Source organism: Patiria miniata, unplaced genomic scaffold (assembly GCF_015706575.1).
Source record: "Patiria miniata isolate m_02_andy unplaced genomic scaffold, ASM1570657v1 HiC_scaffold_25, whole genome shotgun sequence".
Lineage (NCBI taxonomy): Eukaryota > Metazoa > Echinodermata > Asteroidea > Valvatida > Asterinidae > Patiria > Patiria miniata.
In genome coordinates, this window is record NW_024037064.1 from 12,208,820 (window position 1) to 12,223,168 (window position 14,349).

Consider the following 14,349-nt stretch of genomic DNA (forward strand, 5'->3'; position numbering starts at 1 on the left):
CGAGCCAAATATAATTCTAGAAAAGAGAAACAAAAAAACAAAACGAAACCATGGCTCTTTTGAATACATTGCAAACATTGACACGTTTTCGGAATTTCTTTATAATTGCAGGACAACACGATAACTCTTTTCTTTCTTTTCTGTTCTTTTGTCGCAGGCAATAGCTTCGAATTAGGAAAGGAAAACCTATCAAATGAGTTGAGACTGAGGGATTTAATTAAGGATGGAATGGGCACCTCGTTTCATATGTCGTTTAAAGAGAAGGTTACGTGGCAGTAGAAGTATAATGCTACAAAGATTTGAGAGAGTGCCATGCAGTACTCTAATTTATAGGCTTTTCCGCGAAGTTGCAAAAATGTTGGTTTTTTTTGGAGCGATTGTGAAGGTTGGACACTTTTCCCCACGCTTGAACACTATTTAATCGTTCGTTGTTTTTGACCACATTCAGAACAAATATCCATGTCGTAGAAAGACTGCCGACTGTTTAAAAAGGAAATATGGGGTTAAAAGGGAAAAAGAAATTACGAGATTTCGCAATTCACCGCCGCACACGTCAATGCACCTTGTGATGGGATAGGGGTTGGATCGGTTTTTACTAAGCCAAAATGTAACGCACACAAATAAATCGCATTTTCCAACTTAAAAAACTGTTGCAAATTACAAAAGCAGTTGTCTTTAATATTTCGAGCAGACTAGTTTAGGGTCCAAAAAAGGCATTTTGGAATATTAAAAACCTTGGACAGTTATGACCGCAATCATACACTGAAAACACGTTGGGCAAAATGGGTTGATATGTATAGACCAACGTTGGTCAACATATCAACAGGTTAAACTTTTGGGCAAATTTTCACTCAAATTGGGTAATTTCAAACAAATGTTGGGTAAAATTATATTGCCCAACAGTGTTTTAAACCATATTTTTTTTTAGAGTGTACAGAAATTCTAAACTACACAACATCTGACACTTCCGTGTTTTTAATAGTGTATCGGTATTTGTGCATCCCACTTTTCACTATTTTTTTTATCCAATCCACTTGCCATAATCGTAGACACCATCTGATGACGTAGATAGCCGAATCATGACGTCACGATAACGTCATCTTGGGTCACATGACACACCCGAAAAGTTTATCTTTGTAGGCCAAAATATCTCCTGATAGAATTATTTGTTTGAATGGGTTGATTCTTTGCATGGTATGTGCCTACGGTATGATGACGTCATCATTATAATCTTTGCTTGGATTTTGTTTTAACTTAAAAGTGTATTGATGTATCTCACGGACGCAACATGTTAAATTCATTTTTTGTTACAATAGGTTTGTATTTTTTGTACTAAATTTGTATTTGTGCTTGAACAAAAAGTGATATTTGCGTCACGTGTGACTTTCTTTACCCCAAATTCTTGCCAAATAAATTTACTGTCTGATATCCCTGTGACAGTTATGCGACTCTCCATGTAGGTATCCCATGTACCGCGCAAACATCCAAGTAAAGCTCTTGTTTTTAACCTTTCATAATCCGTTCACTTTTTAGACCACTTTTGGTAAAAAAAATCCATCCAAATTGAGCAATCCTAAACAAGTTCAAAATTCTGTGATCAATCTGAAGAATGATGCAAAAGATCTATTGCCAAATTGTGCGATTTTAAGGCCTTTTTATCCGAATTTCATTAACAGAAGTAAGAGCTTGCATTTCTGTTCACGGCTTCCATCCTTTTTATTAACAAACCCTTAAGTTAACAGCCCACAAAATGCAGGAATGAAAAATTGAGGGCATACAAATTGTGATTTTGCCCGCATAGGTAGTTTTCAGTCTATTTACTGGCCTGCATTCTTATTTTACTGATGACGGCTGATGTTATTTTAAGTTGACATTGCCATTGCCGTGATCACGTTGTGTGCATTCAACCAACTATTTTTATGGTCAATTTCTCGTGTTTATTGAAGGGTGTGACGTTTGCATTGAAGTCAACGGAATACACTCTGATTTCAAATCACGAACCGGCCAAAAAAAATATAGAGTGCGCTCGATTACTTCCCTTAGCTTACTCGCGCCTGGCTCCTCGCGTTATGGCAGACATGCGCAGTGAAGCTAAATAAATGAACGTTTTGGGGTTAAGTTTCGTGCAAGAGCTGGAAACATGGGCGTCGCTAGGATGAGGGGGGCAAAACATATTTTCAGAAAAAAATCCTTTTTTTTCTCAACATATTTTCGATTTATCAGTTTTAGATGAGGGTAGGGACATTTTGCCCCTACCCATTAAATTTACACCAATATGACTGCTTGCCTCTTTTCTCTTCTTTTTTCTCTCTTTCTTTCTTTCCAGGAGACGCACTGACAGTAAAGTTGTTCTTAGATAAGTGACGTCACGATGACGTCATCACACGTCGCGATTTGTCATCTTACATGTCAAGTCCTGTATAGAGAACATTAGTAGGCCTATGATCAGGTTGAAACATAGAATATGCATTGGAAGAAACGTTTTGTAGATAACATTATACAGTCGTCGGGATTTTATACGGATTGTTCATGTTTCAAACATTTTTATCATTTTTAAACTTTCTTGACTGGTTATCAATTTTCGTAAGACAAAGGATATATTTTTTTGACTGCTGAAATCACCAATGACACGCGTGACAGTCCCAGAGATAGTGGACATGTCATCCCCAAATTAATTGTAAGTTTTCCTCTTTTAAACGTTCCCTTCTTATACGATTTCTCTTTTAATGAGGTAATGTTGTGACCACCATATCCCGACAAAACGATAAGATATGATTAATTTCTTTCTTTGCACCTTCCTTATATTGGACTGAAAATGCACCTCCTGGAATATCAAGGTCGTATATAAAATATTATAAATTTTAATAGTAACTGAATTTTTTTCAGAACCAAAATCTTTAATCCTTTGTGTTGTGCAAAAAACATTGCAAAAATTTGGGAACTGCTTTTTGATTAATCAGTTACAGCCACAATTTGTAGTTTTTATTGATTTATTATAGTGTAGGCTTTCACCGTAAAATGAAATTCGTGTTTGATCTTAGGGAACATGACTTATAAAAAATGAATCTTAACTTGAGTGATTGGGAACCCCGTGAGGTTTGTCTAAATTGTCTTCGTTCTTTCGTGTGAGTCTTCTTGTTTTACTTTACAAACAACAATTCCTAGTGCGTTTTCTTTCAAAAGCGATTTTTACGTTGATAACGAGGAATGGTATGAAGACATTGAATAATATGCGTGTAAAGTAGACTACGACGCCTACCAAAAGCTCACGAGACGGCACTGTTGTTTAATGCTCACACAACATGAATTTTAAATTTTTGAAAAGAACATCAGTCTGGATACAGTAAAATTTGGACTTTGCTGTGTGACCTTTGTTACTGCAATGTCCCAATTTGTTATCGATAACAATACAAACATGATTTTGTTTTGTTTGAAAGAACTATATACATGTAGCATTAAATATTAAACAAAATGATAATTTCAAGGTAGTTCGTGTCAGGAAGGCTAGATTCCTTACCGGCTTCGAACTTTCAAAAACAAAATATGAAAAATGTACTGTCCATGCTACTACTTGAAGTGCTGTTTTTTTCTGACAACGCAAAGGGTATTTACTTTTGAACGAGACACTGAATAAACAAAGGTAGATAACCTTTGGATAGATAACCTTTGGATATCAATAAACATTACACACTTCATGGGCCGACAAAAAAGTAACTGCAATAAACTACTTTATCTAACAATACGTGCAGTTGAAAATTAAAAAAACCCAAAACCCCAAACATCAACGTTTATCTAGACAAAGAACAGCAGATACTTTAATAAATGGGCATAATTAGCTCTCAACGCATGATATTGTAAAACAATGTTATGATCTTGTCCATTTGTCCGATGAATGACACCGCTGTTCCCTGCCTTGAATGGAATGCAATAATCTTTACTATAATCGATTTGAACTGAAAGTTAATGACCTTCCATCATGGGCGTTGCGAGGGGGGGGGGAGGCAAGGGGGGCACTTGCCCCCCCCCCCCCCCCGGAAAAGCAAAAAAAAAAAAAAAGGAAGAAAAAAAGAAAAGGAAAAAAGAGGAACGAAGACAAAGTTGTGTAAATCTAATGAGTTGGGGGGGGGGGGCAAAATCCCTTCCCCCCTCTAAAACTGACAAATCGAGAATGTGTTCAGAAATACAAGCATATTTTGGCAAAAAAATGTTTTGCCCCCCTCTAGAAAAAATCCTGGCGACGCTTAACAATACAATGAAATAAATAAAATTACAAACAATTATTTCCCGATGTGATACAATGCTCTTTACTATAATATAGTGTGCTAAGATAACCTCTAAGTCGAAAGGCAGAATTTATATTTCAAATTTAATCCAACAGTAACTCTCAAAGTGCAACCATTCTCATATATGTCATGTAAAACCTAGGAGGCTGAAGTATAACCTCTAACTATGTATAACTTCGAGTCTACACAATCAGACCATTCAAAGCCCCTGCAAATTATTTTTATAAGGTTTGTCTATAAAAAAATAATAATAATACAAATATCACTCCATTATAGGCTATTGGTCCAAAATTGAGCCAGCGGTAGCAAATGATTGAAAAGAGCAATGTTCATAGCAATTTTTGGCAAGGTAAACACGTACAAGCATGTTTTGGTTGCCATTTTTTTTGATAAGTAATAGCACCCAAAAAGGTTCCATCGCTGCGATGCTATTATATATTTTCGAACTACAGGGTTACATTCCCTGTCAAAAAAAAAAGACCATTATTTCCCTCATTTATACCAACCAAACTTCCAGGCTGATGGCCTATTACCCATTCGCGCAAAGCATCGAACTTTGCGAAGTACATGTATACTGTTGTATTGTATTTGCTTGGCTTTTGATCTTTTTGAGGGCTGCCAATGAGCCACTAGTACACAGGGAAATCAGAAACAGTTAAACTTCATGAATTCATGTCAATCCCCCTAAACGGCCCACAAGTCGTAGAGTTAGCTAGCGGTACCTTGTCAAACGTCTAGATAAAAATATTTTTGGTTATACTATACGTTACAGGTAGCCTATTTCAGTGAAGAAATCAGAGATTTGTCGGTGCGATTCTGCTTTCAGCGTTGTTTTTTGTGCACGACGCACAGAACAAGTTAGAAATGTGGAAACAAAATGTTTCAAACCGAAGAATGTAACGAACAGTTGAATTATGTGTAAGTTTTGTTTTGCATTTCTTTAAGAATGATGGATTTACTTTTAGGCTGCTCCAAGCTTGAATCGTTTTGTATATGTTCGAGTTTAGATTTTATTTAAATTTCACTGCAGGTGCAACCAACCACCTGTCGAACAGTAAATCTTAATTGGGGGTTTCTTGAGCCCTTCACACAATGCATTACACTCGTGACTCTCAAAAAATGTCACGATACCACATTTCCGGAAATTAATGGGACCGTACAAATATGTCTCTGTGCCGGCGCTGTGAAAACCTTGGTCTGTGAACGTGTACCTTGCACCGTTATTCACCCTTGCAGACCGCAAACGAGAATCTCGCCTTTTGTTACATATCGTAAGTGAAATGACTAAAAGCAGCTGGCGTGATCTCTGCTCCAGGATGCACATACCAAGTGTTGTTCGAGAATTCGACTAATTTTTTTTTGCATTGTCTCCAGAAAGGCTTTTGAGTTTGGTCTGAATTTAAAGAAAAACAAATAAAGATGACTGCCAAACATTTTCATGATGCAACTATTCAGTTGGATAAACCTTCTACCAAATGGTATATCTATATATTATGTAAATGCTTACATCTATGAGTTTGAAGGTAAAGATATTCAACAGAATGTTAATATTTTGAATGTCCGTTGTTTTCCAAATTTGATTTAAATGGTCACTATATTGGTGGATGGGCCCATCGCCACATTTGTTTTTCTAGTCAAATTTAGGACCGCAGCGTCTTCGGTCCCATACCATGGGACAACTCGTGTGTAGTCCACACAACTACGGAACAAGAATGTGTGTACTGTCCATAAAATTTGTGGAAACAAGAAGTATCTAAATAGTTCTAGACCGAAATTTTTATCGGCCAGTGGCGTTTACTGCCATTACAGTGTTCACGTATATGGTTAAGGATCTCTTGGTTTACCAAGCACAACTTTTCATTGATGTTTTCAATTTTGTCTGTGCAAAAAATGGGCTTAATTCAAGATGCTGTCATAAAAAAATATAACAGGATCCATGAACAATGTTAGACCAACCTAATGCCACGCCCGCACAACCAAGTCGTTTTGTGTGTACAGGATCCTTACGTCAAAATGGTTAGTTCAGGCGACGATTTCTTTCTGACTAAAAGTAGATTTTGCGGTGACGGCGGAGAATCTGACATTGAAGATGCATTGGTAATTTTCGGAAAGCAAATTTCACGCAGACGGTCCTATTCATGTTCATTATGGAGAACAATTGTCCGACGTGTTCACAGTGTATTCCGAATCCACACTGAAGGATTTGTCGTTTCGAGTCAACGCTTTGTGACCACACACTCTCAAATTTGTATCCTTGTGGAGACATTTCTTTGTTCTCGTGTAGTAACGTTTTTGAGTTTGAAAATGAAGTTTCAAAATGCTCTTATTTTAACTAGAATAAATTTCCTTGGCTGAAATTCGGACTTAATATCCCTTTTATCAAACTCTTCCACTTGCGACGATTCAACCCACCTTGGAAAAATCTAGTTTTTTTAGTAAAATCCATATATCTATTTCGTATGGTGGCTTTAAAGGAACATCGCACATATATATTGACGCCAATATTGACGCCAATATTCACGACATGGCCCCCATGTCGCAAATATTGACGCCAATATTGACGCCAATATTCACGACTTGGCCCAAGTCGCAAACCCACTCAGGCGTGATTTTTTTCACAGCAAATTGGGGTGTCCGTTACCCACACAGTCTGGCATCCAGACACACCTATCTAACGTTCGTCGTGAGGCGCAGCGCGAGCCATGGATGTACATGTACATTGGACGCAAGGTGACCGTTTTAGCCAATTTTCGGCTAACTTTGACGGAATTTTTGTAAAAAACGAGAGTTTGACAGAAAATTTGACAGAATGGATTTTTTTTAGGGGGCAGATTTCTGGCACTGGCAATTCTGCAAAAATGGTTGTCAATTTGATTTGATGAGAACAGCAAATTTGAACAAAACCTTAACAGCAAATTTGAATAGCAAATTTGAACAAAAAATGGTACATATGTTTAAAAAAGCTTCAATCCTTTCAAACAAACCCTGGCATAATGGGACAGGTTGGCTGGTCTAGGCAAATACTTTTCGCAAAGTTGCGCTTTTTATTTTTGGGACTCGATCGAGTCTTACTAGCATTCGCTCGAGTCAAGTCAAGTCTTCTGATGAGGGACTCGAGTCGAGTCGAGTCATTTGCTTGCAGTGACTCGAGTCGAGTCGAGTCATTTGCTCGCAGTGACTCGAGTCGAGTCGAGTCATTTACCTTTAGGGACTTGTGTCGAGTAACCAAAAATTGTGACTCGAGTCGGACTCGAGTCGAGTCATTGACTCGAGTCATTACAACGTTGTAATGACTCGAGTCAACGACTCGACTCGAGTCTGACTCGAGTCACAATTTTTGGTGATTCGACTCGACTCGATTCCCTAAGGGTAAATGACTCGACTTGACTCGAGCAAATGACTCGAGACGACTCGAGTCCCTCATCAGAAGACTCGACTCGACTCAAGCGAAGGCTAATAAGACTCGATCGAGTCCCAAAAATAAAAAGCAAAACTTTGCGACAAGTATTTGCAACGACGGTGCAAAAATTATGCTCACTTTACTTTGCGAACAGCAGTCCTGTACAAATATACGCGTGTCACAGACTCCAACCTAATTTGGTTCTAGAATGCACAAAATACTATCCGGGAACAGGATTTTTAAACACATTTTCTAATTCGCTGTTTCATCGTTGGTTTTGGGCGTTTTCTTATAAAGCTTTTGGATTGGAACGCTCGCTTAAGTTAATGACCTCCTTTTACAAATGTTGGTATACATAGTGTTCAAATAATCGTGACTCGGACTGACTCGAGCTAAATATTTGACTCAACTCGACTCGTCTCGACCTTTTGACCTAATGACTCGACTCGATTCGAGTCACTTCTTTAAAATGACTCGACTCAACTCGAGTCACAAAAATCAGTGACTCGTTACAACTCTGGGTCTAGGTGCTGAATGAAGTTCACTGGAAACGTCGTCGTGGCCGGATCCACGTTTTGCCCGAAATTATCGGGATAATTTCATAACATCTTTATGTGACTATAGATTGTTTATAATGTGAGTTGAACCTTAATTAAGGTAATACTACCAATCTACATGTGATTTTAAGTGTTTATAGTGTATTTCGAGTAATTCTGGGGAATTTGGCAGATTTCTGATAAATCTGACAGATTTTTTATGTGCATTTAGCACAATTTGGCTCTGACCTTACGGTCACACTGATTGGACGTCTGTGTCCTTGCAGCGAAGGAAGTTCGCGCTAACACAAACACAATATTAAAACGTGTGCTGTAGAGTAGGGTGCGCCAGACAAGTTGCTTGAATCGCTACCTAGGTTGCTAAAAAAAGAGAGAATATTCACGCCTGAGTGGGTTTGCGACTTAGGCCATGTCGTGAATATTGGCGTCAATATTGGCGTCAATATTTGCGACACGAAGACCATGTCGTGAATATTGGCGTCAATATTTGCGACTTGGAGACCATTTCGTGAATATTGGCGTCAATATTGGCGTCAATATTTGCGGCTTGGGTTCATGTCGTGAATATTGGCGTCAATATTGGCGTCAATATTTGCGACTTGGAGACCATGTCGTAAATATTGGCGTCAATATTTGCGACTAGGGTCCATGTCGTGAATATTGGCGTCAATATTTGCGACTTTGCTCCATGTCGTGAATGTTGGCGTCAATATTGGCGTCAATATTTGCGACATGGGGGCCATGTCGTGAATATTGGCGTGAATATTGGCGTCAATATATATGTGCGATGTCCCTTTAAAGCCACCATAATTTCGTGAAAACCTTGTAGAGACATATTCATCTATAGAAGTTGCCCTGTGGAGACCTATACAATATTTTGTTCCACCTTGTGGAAATGTCTCCGCAAGGATACAAATTTGCGCTTAGTGTTAGAGATTCGTAAATCCGAATCCACACTGTTAACAATAGTGTGACGTCATAGCAATGGTTCAAATGAAGATATTTGCACATGCGAGACAGCACAGGGGTTGAGGTACACCTCTTTGTTGACTGGTGTAGAGACAGTCACTTGGTAATCAATGTTCTTAATCCCCTGGAGATTATTTACGACTTTCGTAAAACCAAATCATGTTCAAGTCTTCAATAACATGGGTGGTGATCCTGGGGGTGTGGGGACATGTGCTCTCGTATACGTTATATATTTGTTTTCTTTTAAACCGGAGCTGACTTCGTAGTTAGATCGTTTATGCTGTAGATTGCTTTATTGGTTTCTATCAAAGAATGATTTCGTGTGTGATTTTTAATGACTAATCCGGAGTGCAATGCAACTCTGGAAGTGAATCTGAATCAGAATCGGAATCTAAATCTGAATCAAACGAAGTACTCAGCAGGTGAATGTCTAGCATGAATTTGCTAATCGTAGCGTCGAATTGCTTTACTGTGTCTGTGATCGCATGTTCACCCTCGTACGTGGTAGAATACGTACACTCATTCGTTGTAAGACAATGTGGTATTGAGTTTCTACATTCGAATCAGAGTCAGTTCATTCTTCTAGGATTGATTCCAGCTTGAGGTTATGTTGTATGTTTTCAACTTCAGACTTGGGAACGTCAGACGACTGACTCAACTGATATGTGTACGTTGACGACTTCTTGTCTGGCATGTTATTGACAATTGTATCGAAGACCGCCTTTTCAGCCGGTGTAACATTCGTGATTGTAGGTTTATTCAACCTTTCACACAGTTCATTGCAAATATGTTTCTGAAAGAACTTTACGATGCCGTATTTCCCCAAATCAGTCGGGCCATAAAAACCAAGCTGTGTACCTCCACTCAGCACAGCTGGGTCGGTGAACGTGTAACTTGTGCCGTTGCTCACTCCTTGCAGATCGCTGACCAAAATCTGGCCTCCTGATGCATGATAAGTAAAATGACTGAAGGCCTTTGGCAAAGCGCCTTTTTGTGGGTCTACGAATCCAGTGTTGCTCGTGAATTTGATGTAATCTCCCTCAAGGTATCGTTCGACAAGTACCGACGCATTTGAAGGAATGACGTTTTTGACGCTGTCTCTTGTGTATGGTAGTTTGCCTTTGACTTTTTTATTCATTGGCAGAAAGCCAAACAATCGGAATGAAGCACAGGTGTCAACGCTGGTGAATTCGGGCTTAACGAACTCTATCTCATGATGAATGCTTGTTCGGTACATGGCTGCGTGAACTTTAAACAACTGTGCCATCTCAGTAGCTTTTAGGTAGGCACGATCATCTACTTTCCACGCATATTCTTCAATGTTGTCAAACCATTCTTCTTTGTAAACTTTAACTACGCATCGTTTCCCTTCCTTTTCTGGGTTTCCATGATATGTTCCCCGGTAAACCCGTCGGGAGGCCCCTTGAGCGAACCAGTCGTCCTCGAACTCCACCCACGTAGATGTGAGTCTAAACCCTTTGGATGTGTTGCTTTGGTAACTACCCATCTTGCGGAGAATAAACTAGTTCTGGAATGAGAACATTAATGTAATTTTATTTGAATGTGTTGCCTGAATATTTGTTTTTATGTTGAACTACTCTAACTGAATTTCCCATTGGCATTAATGTACCTTCTGTTGATTGTTCTTGGTTGTTATTAAATTTCATGTTATGTTAAATAACTTTTGTTACTATAGTTTGAAGGTTTTTTTTGCTCCTGTGCAATTTTGCATTCCTCCCAAATAAATAAAACAAGGAAAAGTAATTATGACCCCCCAAAAAGACAAACTTGTATTTGTTTCAAATGCAAGACTTTCGCGTGCTGACGTTTTAAGGCTATCTTACATTTTTTTCATGCAGTATATAATGTATGTTTATTACCAGTTGAGTGATTTTGTCAACTACATGTTTTCTGTCCCCAAAAACCTAGCTATCAAGTAGTCACATTAATTACATTCAATAAAATGGTCACGTGATCACCTGCTACGCAATTTTGGAATATCGTTTCTTATAGGGACATACTGTACTCAATCGTTAAAACACCATGCCTTAATTGTACGTAATGTGCGAGGACGGTTATAGACCCTAAGTTATACCACCGCTCATCAATTTCTAGCCTTAAAAGAATTAACATCTGTATTCTTCTAATTGACTTGGTGTTCAGGGATTCCAGGGTCTTAGTTTCAAACATGAAATGTGTACATAAAATGCAGGGAGTTTCAGGGAGTGAAGCGCCTTGAATAGAGACTGCTATATTAGTTTTAAGCAAAGAGCTCTAATAGCTCTACGCATAGTTATTAAATTACACGCGGGGTAGTGGTGTAGCTAACACTGGAGAGGAGTAATAAAGCATGGAAATGGAATCATAAAAGTGGCGTAGATTTTTTATCCACGTCAACGTTAGGCATTCCCGACGAGAACATTACATTCCGTGAAACACTGATTAAGTTGGTTAAAATTGCTGTCAAAAGTGGGTGTCCTTTTTTTTAACCCATGAAGCGAAAGGGTCCATGAAGTTAATTTCTCTTAGGAATTTATATTTTGCCACTTTATAATCCTCTTAAGTGTATGAAAACTAATTGACATCCCTTTTTTGGTTAATTTCACTGAAACGTGCACTTCTTTAAACATTTACAATTGTCTATGCCTTTCCAGCCAATTGGGGGTGCTGTTGCCGTGATGTAATTTGAGTAAGACACTGCTCATATTTGATGTTTTTTCTATTGAAATTGTTAACCCCAAAATTTGTTCATTGAAAACATTTATGAAAAAGAAAATTGCTCATTGGCTTACTTCTATGAACTGCAACAATAACGAATAACTAAAGAAAAGAAAGTTTACGACAGCGAAATATCCAAAATTCTGGCAGCTTTTTGTGCACAAACGAATTATAACATTGAGTTTTCTGCCTGATATGACATCACACTTTTGCTCACAAATATGAAAATTCGCATTAGCGTAAATAAAAAGGCAATAAAATACCCTTGAAACGGCAAAATAAAAAGACAAAATATTAAATGGGACATAAAGGGGCATTTTTACGAATTACATTAAACAAATTACATTTTATGGGCCCTTTAACGTTTATGCTATCTGTAGTTGTCATCTGTTCAAGCGCTTTGGCTGTTTATGGTCATTACTGTTGATTCTGTTGGGAAATCCGACTAAAATGTTTGCACTGCATGTATCACAAATGCACTGCTTATGCATCTTGCCTTTCATGTTTGCTTCTGCGCATGCGGGCATCAACTTAACACCAACAAGTAAACACGAAATGTAAAAATTTGCATACACGATTCGCTATCCTCATCCATGTAGTTGTTCACTAACGTAAACAACTTGGTACTATTCTTTAAGTTGCTTAATCCAGAGACTAGGCCTACCATATTAACTACTATCACGAAGAGTGGTACTAACATTACAATTTAAAGAATGGTTCTATTTTAAGCTTAGCAGTCAGAACTAAGACGAAAAAAAGTGCGCAGCTTTATACGAAAATTATTGCAACTTGTACAAAAGACGTTATTTGGGAATGTGCAAAACAATAATACTGCAGCGCTTAGTCATTTGTTTAACGCCGAATAGGAAATGGACATTTGAGGAATAATGAAGTTATCATACACTTACGCGGTAAAATCATACGGCAAAAGACATGATGCATTACATTGTTGTAAGTGCTGTTCTATGAAACATGTAACAGAAACGATTAATAAAATAATTTGTCGAAACACTTACCTGACATTAACAATAAGAAGGGATTTTTTTAAAACTCAGCAGAAACTACAAATAGTACTTATTATTAGGGGTAATGTGTCATTTGGGAGACATTCCCATAGACTTGTGCACATTTTTTTCCATCTTCACCTATATCATACCCCCACGAAGTTTGGTATATTTTGGACCACGAGCAATCGATCTTGCCTGTTTGCGACAAAACAATTTTGCCTCTAAATAGGAGTTGTGACATTAGGGAGACATTGAAATGAAATGTCTTCCTAATATCCAGTGTCTCCCTGAGGTAAAAAAAATGACGACACAATGTCTCCCAAATGTACCATTATCAGGTATTCATGTAACTGTAGACGGAGGACCATTTTCACAGACCTACTCAAGGAATTTTTGGAGTTGTTTCGTGCTTTGCAGTTTGGAGTTTTACATTTTCATGTATTTTGTCCATGCTACAAAACTGTATTTAGTTGCTGTTTTCCTGGTAACACAAAAGGTATTGACTTTGAAATAGGATATCGATCCAACTGTAGCTCTGGATAAAACTTTACAAATTTACAAAACCTTACAACAATTACAGCCCCCATTAGAGTGGATAACGTTGGAAAATTAACCAGGCTACTCGCAGAGTGGATCTAGTTTTCTGCAAAAGCAACCGAAAATAATTGCTTTCTCATAGGTTTTACATGCCCCCAAAAAAACCCAATACATATTTCAATATATAGGTTTTCCCGGCCAATTTCCTAAAATGTTCATTCACTTTTGAAAATCGGTCTCTCCTTTTCGTCTGAATTTGAATGCACGTCTTTATTCCCATTTCGATTCAACAAAAGTTCAATCGTTTTCATTGTCCGTGCATTCTGCCTTGAGAAACAGACGGCCAATTACGTTACCTGTGAATTCATTTACGCATGCATACCTTTTCTAAATCTATTTTGTGCAGGTTTAGCAGCTAATTTGATAGACGTTAAATGAAAAAGAAACCCCTACTTGTATCTGGTGCCGATGGCTTTCAACTAAAAGTGAAATAGAACGGTGAATGTTTGAAATCGCCCTCTAAAAGCGAAAAAGAAGTCTTGTAAACGAATCTAAATGGACATCAACGAAAGGTAAAGCTACTACTATTTTAACCTGGGCAAATTTATGTATAGGTTTACACACAATGCATTACCTACTTGTTTCAACCCCTTCTTTATGCTCACATCTGATATTCATTTGTATAATACCCGAAGCACTAGTAGGAGAAATGTATATGTCCAATTCAACAGAACAACATTGTCTAAAAATAGCGTTATTCAACGTGGTACATCATTCTAGAATAGTCTAGATGACTTCTTAAAATCAGCACCTTCCTACTCTGTCTTTGTTAAAAATCTTAGATCACATCTACTCAATTCTTATTCGAACAACTAGTT

The 14,349-nt window shown here is 37.9% G+C and overlaps 1 protein-coding gene across 1 annotated transcript; it reads right to left on the reverse strand.

Moving 5' to 3' along the window:
* Nucleotides 1-9,783: 9,783 nt before the first annotated feature.
* LOC119733057 (eukaryotic elongation factor 2 kinase-like) lies at nt 9,784-10,716 on the reverse strand. The gene has a single exon (XM_038206638.1). The coding sequence runs from the start codon at nt 10,714-10,716 to the stop codon at nt 9,784-9,786; it is 933 nt and encodes a 310-aa protein (XP_038062566.1).
* Nucleotides 10,717-14,349: the final 3,633 nt, after the last annotated feature.

Coding starts and splice junctions, on each gene's coding strand:
- LOC119733057 (XM_038206638.1), bottom strand. CDS start 10,716: ATGGGTAGTTACCAAAGCAACACATCCAAAGGGTTTAGACTCACATCT.